Raw genomic sequence first — 20,391 nt, 5'->3', positions numbered from 1 at the left:
TCATATGTATTTTTTAAATTATTGGATTAACAAATATTGGCTGGTTTTTGACAATCTTTGCAAGCGGTAGGCATTTCTCTAAATCCACTGCCTAATCATTGCTTTTTCTTTTTTTCTTTTTTCCTGTTTTGGGCAAGGGTGGGTGGGAAATACTATCTTTTCTATCTTCTTAAGGATAGAGGTTCCATTTTGGATGTTTTACATGTTAAAGACATCCAAAGTTTGAGTTACCTGAAGAACAATAACAGTAATTAACAACATCACCAAGTCTTGATCTCACTAAGGTGGGGCTAACTACATGAATTCTAACTAATCAATCATTTTTATCAATGACCATGCCTTTTTGAAGGCATTTTTTATTTCATGGCACTCTAAAAGGTTTCCTACTAAGTTTTTTAGGTCTTCCTTGACCTCTTCTGCAATGAACTTCATTCATTTTATCCACTCATCATACAAGTGCTTTTATTGGTCTTTTTCTCATATGTTTAAACCATCTTAATTACTTCTCGTGTATTTTATTTTCAATAGACATCACTCCTACAGTAATCATGTTTCTAATCTGTCTTTTCTTGTATGGCCCAGATCCTACATAACATTTTCTACTAAGGCTACACTTATATTTTGCATATATTGGTACTTAACTACGCAACATTATGTGCCATAAACAAAACTGGTGTTATAGTCAATTGTTTGATTTCCCTTTTAGCTTTAAAGGGATTTTATAATTGAATACAGTGCTAGAAGCATTTCTAACCATCCTACCCTGATTTTGTGAATAACATCATTTTTGAAGGATTGATTCAAAATATCTAGACTGATCTTTTCTTGGAATAATTGATCTTTAAGTTGGACAACAAAATTGTCCCCACTTTCTGTTACTAAACTTAATTCAATATTTGGTTGTCTAAAGAATATATGTACATATATATAGGAGGGGAGAGACACAATGCAGAATCTTCCAATCTATATCAAGATGTGTATTTTTTTGTATCGTTACTAGCAATACTCAAGTGGGCATGATTTTAACTGTATTGAATACTTCATGCTAACACTTTCCTTGCCTCATTTGGTTAGAGACCCAACACCTATTCAATGCTAAAGAAAGTGATTGGGGTTTCACATCTCTTATACATCTTGATGAACTATACAACCCTCGAAAAGGTTATGTTGTGAATGATACATGTATAGTGGAAGCCAAGGTTGCTATTCCTAATAATGTTGCCAAGCTGACCTCTGATCCAAAGGAGACTGACATTGTTAGTCTGGAAAGACAAGGGGTGACTGGTTACATAAATTCTATTCTCCAGATCCTATATCACATTCCATACTTTAGAAAGGTTAGCCGTTGTTCTCTAACTTTGACTCTAGATGATCAAAAGTTTCTTATTGAAGTCATCCAGAACTGGAGATGATATGTTAAATTGTCTGTTTAGGCCATTTATAGCATGCCGACGACAGAGTATGATATTCCATCTACAAGTATCCCTCTGGCTCTGCAGAGTTTATTTTACAACATCCAGCATAGCGATAGAAGTGTTGCAACAGAAGAGCTTAGCAAATCCTTTGCATGGGAAAAAGATGACACTTTAATGCAGCATGATGTGCAAGAACTTAGTAGAGTTCTTTCTGGAAAGCTTGAAAACAAAATGAAGGTATCCAAACCTTCAAAGTTAAGCCCTTTATCTTTTTTCTATGAACTGTGGCAACTATATCCGCTCTGAATAATGCTATATCTTGGCACCAGGGACCTGCTTTGCAGAGTACCATACAACAGTTATTTGAGGGTCATTATGTGAAATACATTGAATCCACCAATGGAGCCTATAAATTGACTAGAAAGGAGACCTTTTATGGTATTATTTTACATTCAAAATCATTGTCATTTTATTGTATTTGTTCATCATCCAGAATAGTGTTAGGACATAAAGCTTTATGGTTATTCTTCTGTTACACATTGATGAATCTTATATGTTGGGTGGCAGACCTTGAGCTTGATGTCAAAGGTTGCCATGATGTTTATGCATCTTTTGACAAGTATATTGAGCTTGAGCGCCTTGAAGATGACAATTATCAAACTAGACAATATGGTTTGAAGGTTTGTTGGCACCTTCATTTTTTCTGAATAATGGTTTTCTAAATGTTTAAGCAAGTCATGATGTACAAACAATATTAGTAATCTGGTGGCTAAACTTTTGATTGAGCTTTTTCTATCTCTTTTGCAGGTATGTCCTCGTGTCTCTAGAGAAAAGGATTACATAATTTTATGTGCTGTGTCCATTGAATATACTCAGTAATCAAACCTTTTTGTCAAGTGAGGTATATTTATTAATGTTGATCATTTCAGGATCCTAAAAAGGGTGTCTTGTTCACAGACTTCCCGCCTGTTCTTAAGCTTTGCCTAAAGAGGTTTGAATATGGTTCCACAGGGGAAACAATGATGAAGGTCAGCAGTTAAAAGCCATGTCTTGCACTGTTTAATGTGGAATGTTGCATGCCATTCATTTTTTACTCCATCTTATCAGTAACTAGGTTTATATGTTAAGACATTCTATAGTCACTTAAATGGGGACAAAAAAAATTCCTCTTGATGAAGGATTATTAGTGTTTTTATTTGGTTATGTTCTATGCATGGTAGATGTTTATATTCTATAGCTTCTTGTTGGGAAAATACTCCACTTAGTAGCCCATTTTTCTTTTACTAAAGGAATAAGAAGAAACTTTATGATGTTTGTCAATAAACAATAACCACAAGGTTCAAAGTAGCATTTTTTGCGAAGGGAACAAGAAATGTTTTTTCTAGAATTTGTAACCCTTTCTTGCTCATGTGACTGAGCCTCTCATGCCATAGGTTTTGTGAAGATTAATTTTTTCCTTCATGTAGGCTATTGGAACATTTGTTCACATGAGTCTTCTACAATATACAGTAAGCTTAGCCCTTAGAAATGACCAGAGATTGCTTTATGAGCTTCCACTTGCCACTGTTGAAATAATATTCACGATCTTGCCAATTAAATTGACTTACGGAAGCAAGATTGAGACACAAATCTGGAGCACATCTCACATCGTTCTGCACTATATTGAATCTCCTATGCGCAGTCTTTGCATGACTAATGTTGCCTATCTGCAAGGTGCCAAAATCTTCTGATTTGTATGAAGTGAATAACCCTTTCTTGGTTAGTGCATGGTACAAGGCTACTGTATCAACAGCCTACTCAGAATCCTGGTGTTATTCTTCTTCACAAGAGAGCGTCCACGCATCCCCTCTACTAGTTATACTGTTTTCATTCTCAGTCTTTTCCTGACTGGGAAGCTATTTTGGTTCTTTTTTTTAAGACTCTTCTGTTATTTTTCATATGACCCTCCTAGCCATAACAGCAGTACTTCATTCTCAGCTTGGGCAAGACAAAAACTCATTGAGCACAAGTTGACCAATCACACTACCGATCTAGTCCATCTGAGGCCCTTCACCTTGTCAACACACAATTGGCCATGTTATTTGTGATTTTATGATTTTTGTTATCCCAAGTGTATCCCATTAAACCTTCTCAACACACATGGCAAAGACCCCTTGGGCTGTCTTCGGCTCACTGTGGCCTATGTGCAGATTCCCCTATTTAAATAAATGAACATAAAATATGTTTTTGAGAATGTAAAGCAGATTCCCCTATTTAAACAAATGAACATAAAATATGTTTTTGAGAATGTAAAGCCTTGTAATGAGAGTATTTCATATAGGATTAAAATCTTTGTATATATAAAGCTATGTTTTCTTTGTATCCTCATGTTTTGATCCAGTATGAGTCTTTTCTTCAGGGGTTTTAGTTTTGTTGCCTCTGTTGTCTCGGGTATATCCGGTGTATACTATATATTTTGATTTTTATACATATTTACATTTGATTAAAAAAAAAAAAACATAAAATACATTAGGATATACATTAAGGGTCACTGCAATACATTACATCCTATAGATGTGATCACACCCTCACATGCACCTCTCAGCCCCTGAAGTTCAGTCACCAAAACCATAACAGATTTGCCAATAAATCTCATTTAGAAATCATCACCATCAGTATACAACACAACAAAACATAATATACAGCATATTCATTACAAAATCAAGTTATGACACCCCCAAAGCCCAGCCCCACATGGCTTTCTAACTGGTCTTTCCCACTTGGGCCATCTGAAATCCGTACAGATCAATGTATCATGAGTCAAAACTCATTGAAAACAATTGTACTACATGCACACATACACGATAATGACTGTAGTACCATGCAACAACAAAAAACAACCACTTGGGATCCCCTTGGCACGGGAATTTTCCTCTGCTTCTTGGCCATTCTACCCTCACTGGGCTCACATTGAGGCCCCAAGGGAGAATCTTTCTAAGCCTTGGCCCCCATACATCCAACCAAAATCAGTGCATGACATACCATTCCTTCTCACAGCTAACCCTTCAGTTGACTATAGGCCGACTTTCAATGCTTCTACCATTCATTTCTTTTTTTTTTTTGACCCTTAATTAATGCATGAGATGTCACAAGTTGTCCTTTCAAAATTTTTTTGTAGTGCTTCAAAATATTTTATAGCAGAGTTATCCTTGGAAAATGGAAAGGTTTTAAGTTGTTTTGGTGGAAAACAAAATGAATCCATGGCAAAGTGATATAGCTTCTTTGTAAGGAATATTTTATTTTGGAAGTCTTGTTTCCTTCTCAACCATGGTATGGGCTTGTCTTGAGTAATAAGACATCTAAATAATCATAGACAACACCCCCCCCCCCCCCCAAAAAAAAAAAAAAAAAAAAGAAAAAAGCTTTTTATTCAATTTTTTAGTGAAACCAATCAAAATCTCATCACTGTCCTTTTATTTGAATTCTTTATTCACTTTACAAGAACAAATGTGATTCTTGAGTGGTTAAATAAGGATGGATACGGATATAGGAGATGAATCCTAAAATGAGACAAACTCATGACATGGTATGCTAGGGACATGTTTGGAAAATACAAATGTTTATACATGTATATGATTTAACTATTTTTTCATTTTTTGAATAACAACAACAACAACATATCCAGCCTTTATCCCACTATGTAGGGTCGGCTACATGAATTCTAGACTTCCATATATTTCTGTCTTCTTTCATTTTTTGAATAACAAATATATTTAATTTTAGGGTAAAATACATTGATCACTCTTGGGGTAGGACATAATTGAAGGGACCACTCCTCTATTTTGGAAAATTATAGTTACTTCTATTTAGGTTAAAAACTTAGGACAATTTATCCCTAATGTGGATAATTGCGATTAATTTTTTTTGAATTACCCAAGGTGCCCCACTTTCTCTTTTCAACTTCTTTCTACCCTTCTCTTCTTGTCCTCCGACAATGACAACCACCCCCCTCTTTCAATCTCTCTATTGTGTGTTTTGACTGGTTTCTAAACAAACCTAACCATTAATAGGTACCCAATGATGGTTGGATATGTCATATGTGTAACACCATGGGTCCTCAACAAAAAGTGCTAAATAAAAGGTGACTTATGGGTCATGAAACCAAACAATATATCCAAGACCTCTCTTGTAGACTATCAATGTGGGATTGGATGGTGACAAATGTCACAGCCCTAGGGTTTGGCTAGGGTTGTGATAGGAATTTGGAGGGATTTAGGAAAGAGAAAGCAGAAAGGGAGGGAGATTTAGAACTGAAACAAAGAGAAATGGGAAGGAAAGAGAAGAAGAACCGAGAGAGAGAATTAAGAGAGAGAATAGAGTTTGAAATTCATTCTTCAATTCAAGCATACCAACAAACTCCTAACAGCAGCCTTAAATAGGCGTCATTGCCTTCTAACAGCCTAACCACTTGCTAACAATATATCCTAACAGTTATTATAAACCTATTACAAGATTACCCCCTTTATTATATTCCTATTATAGCATTGACCCTCCTATACTCCTAGGTACATGACAATTCCCCCCGTCTTAAAATGTTTCTTGTCCCCAAGAAACTTATTATCATTGAGCTACTCTTTCTTCATCCCACTCCTACCTTCATTTTCTGTTCAATCTCTTTTTCCCTCTTTCTCCTTCTAGGCTTCTTCTTCTTTGTTCTTAGGATTCCAAGAATCGTCACCGGCATAACTTGGACCAACACTTCAATAGGGGCAATCGTCACCGGCATAACTTGGACCAACACTTCAATAGGGGCAACCAAATTGACCTCAATGGCTTCAGATTCAAATCTGAGTGCTTGAATAGCAGATCGAAGCTTAGAGTCCTCAACATTGTTGTCTATTTTTTCTTATGAATAGAGTTCGAGATGGTTGTTCCCCATGAGGATGTTCTCCATAAACCAAATTAATAGATCCTCCAGAATGACAATAAGGGAAGCTATCTTTTCCCAAGTCCAATTCTCCAATATTGCCAAAAAAATCCAAATCTTTAGTATCATCTCTAGCCTTGGATTGGGGCACATAGTCAACCCCATCAGTCACCCCTGACAGTAAGTCATCGCCATTAGGGGAAGGTTTTCCAATAGTTTGTGCCTTAATTCCCACAAGGGATTCAAGAGGTTCCTCAGCAATTAAACCATTTACCCCTGTTAGAAATTCTACCACATCTTCGTCTCGTTCATTAGAATTTTTCTGAAGCTCACTCTCAACATTTTTTTCCTCTACATCAGCAACATCTTCTTCTTTTAGCTTACTGGAATTCACTCCTGCTGAATAGTTGTCAAAATCCATCATCTTCTGGTTAGAATTTTCAAAATGATCATCTGCAACATTCCTTCTCGGTTTGTTGAAGAATTCTGCTGGAAACTTGTAGTTATACTCCTTACTCAGCATCCTTGCAAACTCTTGAAGCTCTTCTCGTATTACACAGCCAAATTTCTCACACATTTTGCTAACCCAAGGGTCTAATGTCTGATTCCATGCCTCATGATTCAGCCCAAACTCTTCACGTTTTCTGTTGTATCCCACTGAAAATGCAACATCCTTCTGCTGCAGAGGAGACTCCCATTTTTTCATACGCAAGCTATTCGTCATGGTAGAATTCTCAAGAGCAGGACAAGTCAAAGGCCAGGGCATAGGAGCTTGATACATCCTTAATCCAATTCTTCCGTGAACTAATCGAGTTCTTAGTTAGAATCGCCTCAAACGCAATTCACTGCCCGTGGAATTCTCGTCTCTAATTTGCTGGTATGCGTTGTTGGACTTCTAATCGGAATCTCCTAAATTACCACTCGATTAGTTCCGATAATGACTAAGGTTGTCTTCCTGAACTGCTACTTCAAGTCTGCAATAGCTCGGAAAGTAGCAGCGAAACAAACCGCTGCCCCGCCTTCACAGTCGAACCTTCTATCTTTCCTCAGCAAAGAGATCGACGGCTAAGAATGTTCAACAGAACTCGCCGGAAGCCACTCCTCCTACTTCTTCAGATCCGAGCCGACCTCTCCTCCTTGTGAGTCAGAATCAATTCCGCAATTCACCACAGCAAAATCAAGATTCCGCCAGGCTCTATAAGTTTCGCCTGCCTCACTCCTCCTTCAGTGATCACCTCAGCTGCAGCTTCTTCGAAATTCTCCTGTGAACAACTTCAAGGTTGGGATGGCCTTGTTCATTTGGAAATTCCGATCAATTGGACTTCCCTGTGAGTCGTCTTTATCAAGCCTGCCTCCCAAAATGGGGTCGCCTTCACTGCCTCCACAATATGGATCGTAATCACACCACTGGAATTGCCGACCATGAGGTGATTGGGAATGACGAATGAGTAGCGGAGGACGGTCGCTGGAGATTTGTTCAGATTTGTCTCTAAATTCCGCCTCCGAGATTCACTCGCCTCGCCTTCTAGATCGACTACAGCAACTAGGAAAACAACAACAAATCACCCTGCCGTTCCACCTTCAATGTCGCTCCGTTTCCGATCCTATACCTGCTACGCCACTTTGATTTGGACTTCAAATTCAACTCGGTATCACCATCGGCCTCTCTTGGCTTGTGTTGTCTTCAATTTTGCTAAGTCTTGATTCCACACCCAATCACCGTCCAACACTTCAAGTCGGCCAATTGTCCACTGGAATTAATCGGAACTCTGGAGTTCGCTTGAATCGAAGTCGCAATCACGGCTCTGCTTCTCCTTTCTTGTTCGACTGCAACAACGCTTCTTGTTTTGATTGCAAATGTGAACGCGGACTGCCGGAAATTAGCCTAGCTCGTTTGGCCTTTGAGTTTCGGATAAGAATTGCCAAAGTCACAACCTAGAATTGATTGAAATCACAGCCAAGGATTGACTGCCCTGATACCAATTGTCACAGCCCTAGGGTTTGGGTAGGGTTGTGATAGAATTTGGAGGGATTTAGGAAAGAGAAAGCAGAAAGGGAGGGAGATTTAGAACTGAAACAGAGAGAAATGGGAAGGAAAGAGAAGAAGAACCAAGAGAGAGAATTAAGAGAGAGAATAGAGTTTGAAATTCATTCTTCAATTCAAGCATACCAACAAACTCCTAACAACAGCCTTATATAGGCGTCATTGCCTTCTAACAGCCTAACCACTTGCTAACAATATATCCTAACAGTTATTATAAACCTATTACAAGATTACCCCCTTTATTATATTCCTATTACAGCATTGACCCTCCTATACTCCTAGGTACATGACAACAAACTCCATTCTTTTTAATACTTAGCGGCCCCGTTAGGCCAGAAATTCCACATCTCATTCTAACCTTAAGTTTGTCTTAAAACACTTTCTTAGCCTGCACCCACATAGTAGCATTCTTGTATTGGCTCTAATACCACTCGTAACACTACGGGACCTCACCTAGAAATGCTAGCTAAAGATGACTTATGGGTTCATGGGGCTAGGTAATATACTCATGACCTCTCCAATAGATTACTAATGTGGGATTGGGTCATTATGATAGTATCTTTGATAACCTAGCCTTTAATGGGTTTTGTTGAGAATAAAATAATAGTATAAAAGATAAATTTAACTCTTTATATAATGGCTTAAGCTTTTAGATTAGATGGTGGTTAACAATTAAACATGATATCTGAACAAAAAAGAAATAAGCTAATTGAAGAAACTTACTCGAGTAACTTAGAAATTTTACTTGAGTAATGTGGAAACTTACTTGAGTAAGTAGGAGAGATTACTCAAGTAGAAAGATTAGTTGAGTAATTTAAAAGATTACTCGAGAAAGTAGAAGGCTTACCTGATTGAAAGGAAACCTAGAAAGAATAGGTATGGAGAAGGAAATCTATCTCCTCATATTAGAAAAACAATGGTTCTTCTAAAGAGGAATGATACAACATATTAGGAAATATTCATAGAATATACAGAATATTCCTACACCTAAAAATAAAAACAATCAATCAAGGGATTTGGGGCATCAATCAAAAGATTGGAGTTGATTCCTATTGATTAAGGGAATTGACTCCTTTCCATTTCCACACTCCCCCTCAAGCTGGCTTGAAGATATCTTCCATAGCATGCTTGCTTAATAGATTTTCAAACTGTCTCTTGTGTAATCCCTTTGTGAGAACATTGACAACTTGATCAACTATTGGAATGTAAGACATACAAATTGTCCCATTGTCGAGTTTCTCCTTGATAAAATGTTTATCCACCTCTACACACTTTGTTCTGTCATGGAGAACCGGATTGTGGGCAAGGAAAATTGCAACTTTGTTGTCACATTAGACCTTTGCTGGTAAGACAGTGGAAACCTCCTAGTCCTCTAGTAATCTTTTTATCCACATAACTTCACAAATCCTGTGGGCTACTGAACGGAATTCAGCTTTAACACTACGTCTGGATACCATGTTATGTTTCTTACTCCTCTAAGTGATAAGATTACCACCCACGAAAGTGCAGTAACCTGATGTAGATCTTCTGTTTGTAACGTTGTCTGCCCACTGCGTTAATATAGGCCTCTATATGATGTCCTCGGTTTTTGAATAGCAAACCTTTTCTAGGTTTCCCTTTAGGTACCTTAGGATTCTGTAGGCAACCTCAAAGTGCTCTGAACCTGGCGAGTGCATAAGTTGACTTACCACACTTACTGCAAAGGGTATATCAGGTCGGGTGTGAGATAGATAGATGAGTCTACCCACAAGTCTTTGGTATTACTCTCTATCTACCACATCCTTGGTTTTGGCAAGTTGAAGCTTTAAGTTGGGTTTTATGAGAGTCTCAGCTACCTTGCATCTAAGCTTTCTTGTTTCACTGAGCAAATCCAGAACATACTTACGTTGATTGACAAAGATTCCTTCCTTTGATCTTGCAAATTCAATCCCAAGGAAGTACTTTAGGGCTCCCAAATCCTTGATCTCAAATTCATGTGCTAGCTTTCTCTTAAGCTCTCCAATTTCTGCATTGTCATCACCAGTTATTATTATATCATCCACATATACAATTAAAATAGCCTTTTTACTGTCCCTCGAGTGCTTCTAGAACATCGTGTGATCAGTTTGACTCTTAGTGTAACCATAGCTCTTAATTGCTTTTCCAAACCTTTCGAACAATGCTCTTGGTGACTGTTTTAGACCATACAAGGACTTTTTTAATTTGCATACCTTGCTGGTACCGAGGCTCTTCCCAAATCTAGGTGGAAGGTCCATAAACACTTCTTCCTTCAAATCACCATTCAGAAAGGCATTCTTTACATCAAGCTAGTGTAGAGGCCAATTGAAATTCACAACTAGAGAGAGGACTACTTGAATAGAGTTTATCTTTGCTATTGGAGTGTAGGTCTCTTGGTAGGCAATGCCGTAAATTTGGGTAAACTCCTTGGAAACAAGTCTCGCCTTGTACCTCTCTATGCTTCTATCTGCTTTACATTTTATGGTGAAGAACCCACTTACAATCTACATTTGTCTTAGCCCTCGGTAGCTCCACAATCTCCCAAGTCCCATTCTTTTCAAGAGCATTCATCTCCTCCTTGTCATGTACTTTTAATGGGTAGATGTGAGGGTTGTTACATGTGAAGTTAGTTAAAGCTATAGAGGATTGTACTTGGCGGGAAGCTATACTCAATTGTACTTTTTTTTGGTGGGCTTAGGCATAGGAGATCAGTATATAAACTAACTAATCTCTCCCATTGAACTATCTAGAAACTAAGAGAATTATTTTGATCTCTCCCTATAGTTCTCTCTCTCTCTCTCTCTATTCTTCTCTATCTCCCCTTTTATTCTTTTATCATTCTGCCTCTCAACTCTCTGATTCTCGCCGAATTGGAGAGAATCAATTTTCAAGTTTAAGTGATGACAATTTTGGTATCAAAGCACGATTCTCGATCTGATCAATTCACGCGAATTTTGATCAATGGCAGATGGAGCTCGCATGAAGAATTTCGAATCACAACTATAACAATTTGGTTCGAGTATGTCCAATCTCCAAAACGGGGTGCGGATATGTTGGAGATTGGCTCTACTAGGAATCATGAGGCGATCATGGTGGTTGATCGGAAACTAGATAGCTCTATGGAAGGACTGGGAAGAAGGTTGGATGGCGCCATTTTGCAGATCCGGGATGATATGGGGATGTAGATTAGGGATTAGCTTCAGCAGTTTATGGTGATGTTCACTCACTAAAATTCAGTAAGAAACTCCCTTGACTTTCCTCCTAGGGAGAGGATAAATCCGATCTTACCCGGGCACGGGATGAACAATCGGACAACTGGAACCTTTGAGACTAAGGTGGATTCGGCAAAGGTGGGGGAGACAGTGGTGGAACAAAGTCGGGAAGGATTGGCTGTCCATAACCGTATGATGGATATAGTAGAAGAATTCAACAAACTTGAGTAGGATGGAGAGATGTAGTCCTACCAACTTAGATTTGAGGAGTTGAGATTACTCATGCTTAACCATAACCCCCACTTATTCGAGGCTTACTTCGTCTTGAGCTTTGTCAGTGGCTTGAGTGAAGAGCTACAACCAATGGTGAAGATGTTACAATCCCGAACAATTGAGTAAGAAACCAAGAGTGCCAGGCTGCAAGAGCTAATGTTGGAGGCGTTGATGAAGAAATAGAGGCAGCAATCTAGGGGAATGATCCTGGGGGACAACACCACAAGGGGGTAAGGGATATTGCAAGGAGATCGTTATGGTGAACTTAGGGGACAAAAGCTTGGTGGCCCCAAGTTCTAACCACCTATGCAGTCACAAGGAGGGAGGGTGGTAGAACATAGAAGACAGGTTGGGCTGGGCTTCAAGTGTGCAGACAAATACTACCCTAGCCACCAATGTAGAGACAACTACTCCTCCTAGAAGGGGAGGATGGAGTGGTGACAAATGAAGGAGAAACAAGTGAACCGCTTGAGCTCGAAGGTGAGGATAATGGAGAAATATCCCTACGTGCATTAAAGGGATTAACAAACAACAAGATCATCAAGGTTGAAGGAAGAGTTAAGGATCGCAGTCTCATGATCCTGATCGACAATGGGAGTACCCACAGTTTTTTGGATGAATAAACAGCCAGGAAGTTGAACTATCAACTCACGGGCACCCAACCCCTGAGTGTGATAGTGGCCAATGGGAACAAGGTTATGAGCAAGTTGGCATGTCCAGGCTTCTATTGGGAGATGCAAGGAGAGGAGTTCAAAGTTGATCTAAGATTACTATGGTCGGGATGTGGCCAATGGGAACAATGGCCCTATAAGCTTTGATTTCAACAGGATGGAGGTATCTTTTGAGAAGGTGGACAGAAAAATTACCTTCATAGGTAGTAAGGAGACTGGGGCTTGCAAGATGATCACAGACAGGAAGCTACAGAAAATATTCAAAAGCAAATGGGCTTAGGTTTCACAGTTGTTCTCAATTCAAGCCACGGAAGGAGGGGGGGGGGGGGGGGAACTCTGAGTAGGAAGGGTAATTCCTACTAACGATCAGCACTCCTACCCAGTAACAAAGAGAGGTACATGATCTAGACCTTCTTAATGTGTTGTTGGTTGAATTTGAAGATCTTTTTGTAGAACCTACCTCCCTACCACCCAACCAGTCATTTGATCATTCCATCAACCTTAAACCGAACACTGAACCTATTAACATCGAGTCATATTGTTATCCCCCAACCCAAAAGATCGAGATTGAGAAAATGGTCAAGGAAATGTTACAAAAAGCCATAATCTGACCTAGCTAATGCCTTTATGCCTTTAGAACACACCAAGGCAACTATGAGTTCTTGGTGACGCCATTTGGGCTCACTAATGCACCGGCCATTTTCCAATCCCTAATGAACCGTGTCTTTGAACCCTTCCTACAAAAATTTATACTAGTTTTCTCTGATGATATACTTGTATACAACCACACCTTCGACCAACACCCAAGCCATCTAAGGACTACATTTGAGATCCTCAGATCTAACCAGCTATATATTAAGAGGTCGAAATGTGCTTTTGCCCAGGGACAGATGGAGTATCTGGGGCACATAATTTCAACGGGAGGGGTGAGTATGAATCTGAGAAGGTGGAAGCAATGACTGCATGACCAAGACCTACCACGGTTGAAGCACTAAGGGGGTTCCTGGGGTTAATAGGGTATTATAAGCGGTTTGTGAATAACTATGGGGTAATTAGTAAACCCTTAACCGAGTTGTTGAAGAAGGATAAGTTCAATTACGGACTTGAGGCGGAGACAACCTTTGAAGAGTTAAAGAGAGCTATGAGCGAGGCACTAGTTCTTGGGTTGCCTGACTTTAGCAAACCCTTCATGCTGGAGACAAATGCTTATGGAATAAGAATTGGGGTGGTCCTAATGCAAGAGGGAAGACCCTTGGTGTTCATTAGCCAAGCCTTTGCCTCCAAACACCTTGGGTTGAGTATCGATGAGAAGGAGCTCCTAGCTGTTCTAATGGCTGTGGAGAAGTGGATGCACTATTTGGAAGGGGGCCAATTCACAATCAAGATAGATCACGAGAGTTTAAAATTCTTGCTGCAACAGAACTTGCACACGCATTTGTAGAAGAAGGGGATTGCTAAACTAATGGGGCTAGACTACATCATGCAATACAAAAAAGAAAGAGAGAATATGGAAGCCAATGCTCTCTCACGGTGCCATGAAGAAGGGACTTTAGAAGCCATTACCACCATAATCCCAGATTGGTATCAGGAGGTGGTTGCAAGCTATGAGGAGGACGAGAAGATTAAGGAGTTGTTAGAACACCTGGTAATGGACCCTAATGGGAAGAGGGGATATATGCTAGTGAATGGGCTAATAAGGTACCAAGGACGGCTTATGATTGGGAACAATGAGCCACTTAAGAAGAATACTACAGGCCTTACATGAATCACCATTGGGAGGATATTATGGAATTCAGAATACCTATCACAAGGTCAGATAACTCTTCTAATGGCCCTAATTTAAGAAGTTTGTCATGGCCTATGACACATGCAAGAGGTGCAAACATGAAACTGTGGCCTACCCTGGATTGTTACAGCCCTTAGCTACACCTGCACAGGCGTGGGTCAGTGTATCTATGGATTTCATAGAGGGGTTACCCAAATCTGAAGGAAAAGACAACATAATGGTGGTGGTTGACATGTGGGTCAGTGTATCTATGGATTTCATAAAGGGGTTACCCGAATCCGAAGGAAAAGACAACATAATGGTGGTGGTTGACAGGTTCACCAAGTTTTCTCATTTCATAGGGCTGACCTATCCCTACACAACCTAGGAAGTGGCCAGGACCTTTCTAGATCAAGTTGTGAAGCTACATGGAACCCCTCAATCAATAGTATAAGACCAAACTCCTCAATCAATAGTATTAGACCGTGATAAGATATTCACTTGCTTGTTATGGCAAGAGTTGATGAGTGCCTTAGGAACTAAACTAAACATGTCTACAGCCTATCACCCGTAGACAGACGAACAAACATAAAGGGTGAATCAGAGTTTGGAAACCTATGTGCGTTGCCTCTGTTTCCTACACGCCAAAGGTTGGCTCCGATGGTTGTCACCTGCTCAGTGGTGGTACAACTCCAACTATCACAACTCACTTAAAATGTCACCTTTCGAGGCCTTATTCAGTTACAAGCCACCACTCCTATCGGCTATTGGTGGAACACGCTATAGTGGCTACAGTGGAGACTTATTTACAACAAAGTCAACAAGTTCTATAGTAGCTGAAGGAGTTAGCCTTGGCTTAGAATCGAATGAAACAATTCGCGGATCGAAGGAGGAGTGAGAGGGAGTTCTCAGTGGGAGAAGAAGTTTATTTGAAACTAAGGCACTCTCATCTCAAGGCGATCACATGAGGGTAGGTGTCTAAACTAAGCCCCCGGTACTACGGACCATTTCTCATCCTTGCCAAGTTTGGGAAGGTTGCTTACAAACTCCAATTGCCTGCAGATTCGCAAATCCACCCTGTGTTCCATGTCTTTCTCCTCAAGAAGTCAGTGGGAACACAGTAGGTGAGCCCCACGTTACCCTGATCCACTAAGGAAAGCACCTCTCTTATTGAGCTGGAAGCTATAGTGGATAGATAGGTTATATACAAACATGGAGCCCCAATCATTCAGGTGTTGGTAAAATGGCCCAATCTTTATTCGGATAATAACATATGGGAGTACTTACCCGATCTACTTAAGCAATTTCCCCAAGCTGCCAGCCTTCTCAGCATTTCTTGAGGACGAGAATTTTTTTAAGGGGGGGAATCTGTCATGTATTTTCAATGGGTAGACGTGAGTGTTGTTACATGTGAAGTTAGTTAAAGCTATAAAGGATTGTACTTGGCGGGAAGCTATACTCAGTTGTACTTTTTTTTTGCAGGCTCGGGCATAGGAGATCAGTATATAAACTAACTAATCTCTCCCATTGAACCATCTAGAACCTAAGAGAATTATTTTGATCTCTCCCTACAGTTTTCTCTCTCTCTCTCTCTCTCTATATATATATATATTCTTTTGTATCTCCCCCTCTATTCTTCTATCATTCTACCTCGCAACTCTCTGATTCCCACTGAATTGGAGAGAATCCATTGTCAGGTTTAAGTATTGACAATCCTTTACCGCTACCTTCCAATCCAAATCACCTAGGGCATCCCTGAATGGTTCTTGGAATATGTAGGTTAGAAATATTGGAAGGGAAAGCTTTGTGGTTGTCAAGAAAAACATAAAAAATGGCTATCAATCTTAGTTCTGTTGAAGGGATAGATAAAAATATATACAAGACTTCCTACCAAATTAGGAAATTTCTAAGAAACAGTGAGAAGAAAACAATGCATTCATTCATTAAGCGTGTAATACAAGGAATATATATACAAGAATTTCAAGCTATTTACACTAATACCCCTTACTTCCTATTTAACATTCCCCCTTAAACTGGAGCATATATTTTGAGCATGCTCAGTTTGGTACAAATGTAATTCACACGAGAACCTCTAAGTGATTTGGTGAGTAAATCAGCCAATTGATCGTTGGAACCCACATATATTGTAACTACATCCCTAGAGAGCACATTTTCTCTAATAAAGTGACACAATCAATTTCAATATACTTGGTTCTCTCATGAAACACAAAATTAGAAGCAATATGCATTGCAGCCTAATTGTCACAAATCAATTGCATAGACTTGACTTGCGTAATTCCTAACTCTTCAATTAATTGTTTCAGCCACATTAGTTCGCATGTTGTTGCGACCATTGCCCTATATTTAGCTTCTGTACTGGACTTGACGATAACAGTTTGTTTCTTACTTTTCCAAGAGACTAGGTTTCCACCCAGAAATACACAGTATCCAAATGTGGATCATCTGTCAATAGGTGATCTTGCCCAATCAGCATCCGTATATCCCTCAATCTGACTGTCCATGATTCTGATACAATACACCCCGATCGCTAGTAGCCTTAATATACCGAAGAATATGAATCACTACATCCCAGTGACTGTCACAAGACGAATCCAAGAATTGACTTACCACACTCACAACAAATGAAATATCAGGATGTGTGATTGTGAGGTAGTTAAGTTTTCCAACCAGTCGACGATAGCGCCCAGGGTCAGAAAGAGGCTCCCCTTGTCTCTGTAACAATATGATATTCGGATCCATAGGAGTATCTGTTGGCTTATATTCAAGCAACCCTATCTCCTCTAGCATATCCAAGGCATACTTTCTTTGAGAAATATAAATTCCTTGTTTTGACCGGGCTACGTTAATACCCAAAAAATATTTTAAGGAACCCAGATTCTTAATCTGAAATTGTTGGTGAAGATGTACCTTCAATTCAATGATACCAACATCATCATCCCCTGTAAGTACTATATCATCAACATACACCACTAGAAGAATGTGACGGCCAGACTAAGAGCGATAAAAAACAGAATGATCAGCTTCACTATGAGTTAACTCAAACTCAAGAATAACTAAACTATATCGACCAAACCAAGCTTGTGGAGACTGTTTTAAACCATATAAGGATTTTTGAAGGCTACAAATTAGTCAGACTCCCTCTGAGCAACAAAGTCAAGAGGTTGCTCCATATATACCTCTTCTCGTAAATCGCCATAAAGAAAGACATTTTTGACATCCAGTTGATGAAGCGGCCAGTGAAACATAGTAGCAAGGGATAAGAAAAGGCGAACATAGGAGATCTTAGCAATAGGGGAAAAAGTATTGCCATAATCAAGGTAAAAAACCTGAGTGTATCCTTTGGCAACAAGGTGATCAATCTGGCTGTCAGGACCAACTTTAGCTGTGTAAACCCAGCTACAACCAATAGTAGACTTACCCTTGGGAAGAGGTACCAAGTCCCAAGTCCCAGTGGAATGGAAGGCAGACATTTTGTCAGCCATAGCAACCCGTCGCCCTGGATGGGAAAGAGCTTCGGGAACAGATTTAGGAAGAGACATAGAAGATAAAGAAGAAATAAAAACAGAATATCCAGGGGGCAAAAAACTATAACTAACAAAATGTGAAATGGGATGGAGAATAGTGCAATGACGAGTACCTTTACAAAGAGCGATAGGTAAGTCAAGATCAGAGGCGAGAGGTGGATGGCAGTAAAGGAGAAGATGAAAGATCAAGAAAAGGAACAGGCAAAGGTAAGCCAGTAGACAGGGACTCAAAGACCAAAGACGAAGAGGAAAAATAAGGACATGACTTAAAGAAGGTAACATCCGTTGAAACAAAATAGAGAGCTAGTTGAGGAGAGTAGCAACAATACCCTTTTTGAAGGCATGAATAATCCAGAAAAACACATTTGACAAAATGAGCGATAACTTATCACGACCTGGGGTAAGATGATGAACAAAGCAAGTACTCCAAAAAATATGAAGAGGGAGAGAATATAAGTCACCCCAAGGAAAAAGAACCGAATAAGGAATCTGGTCATTAAGGACAGAGGATGGCATTCGATTAATTAAGTAACATGCAGTTAAGACACATGTAGTTAAGACAGCTTCATCCCAATATTGAAGCGGAACATGCATATAAAGAAAAATTGTGCTACCGGCCTCAATTAAATAATGATTCTTTCGTTCAGCTATTCCATTTTGTTGTGGGGTTCTAGGACACGAAGTTTGGTGAAGAATCCCATTAGATGCCATATAGGATTTAAATGGTGAGGACAAATATTCAAGAGCATTATTACTACGGAGCACACGGATAGGCACATTAAACTGAGTTCTAATTTCAGCGCAAAATCTAGTGAAGACAGAAAACAATTCTGAACGCGTTTTGATTAAATATAGCCATGTAGTTCGAGAAAAGTCATCAATATAGGTTACAAAATAACGAAAACCATCTTTGAACTGACATGACTGGGACCCCATACATCGGAATGAACCACTGAAAAAGGAGAACTAGCACGTTTATTGACTCTACTTAGGAAAGAACTACGACTATGTTTTCCAAGTTGACAAGACTCACACTCTAAGGAAGAAATATTAGAGACTAGGAACCATTTTTTTGGGATTGGGTGGAGACGGGTGCTCTAATCAGCAATGGACCTGTAGTGGGGAAGTAGTGGTCGTGCATGCTACTGATGAAGTAGGGTGAGATAGATAGTATAGTCCGTGAGACTCAAGCCTTGTGGCAATCGTCTGTATGGTCCTTCGATCTTGAACAAGAACGAAATCAGACAAAAAGGTTATTGAGCAATTAAGACTACGGGTGAGTTGGCTAACAGAAAGTAAATTAGAGAGACATTGTGGTAAATGTAAAACATATGACAATGGTAAAGTAGGAAGGGGTGATGTTGTACCAATTCCCGCAATTGAGGCGTGAGAGCCATCAACCAATGTAACAGGAGGTTGAGACTTCAAAGTTTGAATATGAGATAAAAGAGACCAACTACTAGACATGTGATTGGTGGCACCAGAGTCGAAGATCCTTGGTCTAAGAGAAGATGAGGACTGAGTAAAGTAAGCAATAGGGTTACTTGTGTGAGCAAAGGAGGTGACAGGTGAATTGGCTTGTTGTGTTGCTCAGAACTGAAGGAATTGAGCATACTCCTCATGGGAGATAATCATTGGTGAGGAATCACTGGGTGTGATAGACGCCTGCCCCTTGGATTTTTCATAGTTTATCTAGAGTTCATGTTTTGGATCTGACTAGGTTTTACGTTGGCTGTCAGCTACCTAACACAACCCTTTTCCTTTATCCTGGCTTGGGACTGGCAGTGGATAACATCCCCAGGCGGAGTTCGACACATAAAATTGTAAGCACAAAGAAAATTCGACAATCGCTTGTAATTATTTATAAACATATTTTTAAAAACATTTGTTGCATTTGAGAAAAAAATGAAAAAAATATTTAAAAAAATGTTAAAAAATTAAAAATTAATGGCCCACGGCCTGGCCCAGCTTGCCTTGGCCTGTATATTAAGGGCCATAGGGCTATGCAAGGTCCCCAATTCCCATTGCCCGGCCTGACCCACCTCCCTCGCGGGCCAAATTCGGCCCGACCCATGAAATTGGTGGGCCAAGCGGGAGGTGGGTCGGCCCGCCCATTTGACAACTCTACCTAGCCTTGTACCTATCCAATGACCCATCAGATTTGTATTTCACCGTATACACCCATTTGCAACCTATTGGATGTTTTCCTTTAAGTAACTACACAAGTTCCCACGTTTGGTTTTTTTCTAGGGCTACCATCTTAGCCTCCATAGCATTCTTCCAATTCTTATTCCCTATTGCCTTAGAAAAAGTTTTAGGGATATAAATGGTATGGAGATTGGTGAGAAAAGCTGTGTGGGGATGATAGCTTAGAGTAGGACAAGAACAAGTGTAAGGGATGAAAGTAAAGTAAGATCGCTACGGGGCAAGCAGCGTAGTTCAAAATTTTGAACCTTACCCCGATCCCGGCGATTGGATCAACGTCGAAATCAAACAATCACATACATAATAAAGTAAATCTAACCTTTAGATTTTTAAGTCGTTTGCGGATTTAAGCCGTCCA

General features: G+C 39.6%; 1 protein-coding gene across 1 annotated transcript in view; it reads left to right on the top strand.

The window, feature by feature from the left end:
* The window catches only part of LOC127806783 (ubiquitin C-terminal hydrolase 12-like), a 120,443-nt gene that overhangs the window by 30,397 nt on the left and 69,655 nt on the right, over window positions 1-20,391 (top strand). The window contains exons 4-8 of the mRNA XM_052344300.1: window positions 1,075-1,337; window positions 1,434-1,652; window positions 1,745-1,853; window positions 1,983-2,095; window positions 2,345-2,443. Of these exons, the coding sequence (XP_052200260.1) occupies window positions 1,075-1,337; window positions 1,434-1,652; window positions 1,745-1,853; window positions 1,983-2,095; window positions 2,345-2,443 (803 nt within the window). The remainder of the gene's footprint in view (window positions 1-1,074; window positions 1,338-1,433; window positions 1,653-1,744; window positions 1,854-1,982; window positions 2,096-2,344; window positions 2,444-20,391) is intronic.

This window comes from Diospyros lotus, chromosome 1 (assembly GCF_014633365.1).
Source record: "Diospyros lotus cultivar Yz01 chromosome 1, ASM1463336v1, whole genome shotgun sequence".
Classification (NCBI taxonomy): domain Eukaryota; kingdom Viridiplantae; phylum Streptophyta; class Magnoliopsida; order Ericales; family Ebenaceae; genus Diospyros; species Diospyros lotus.
This window is presented reverse-complemented; position numbering and strand designations above follow the sequence as displayed.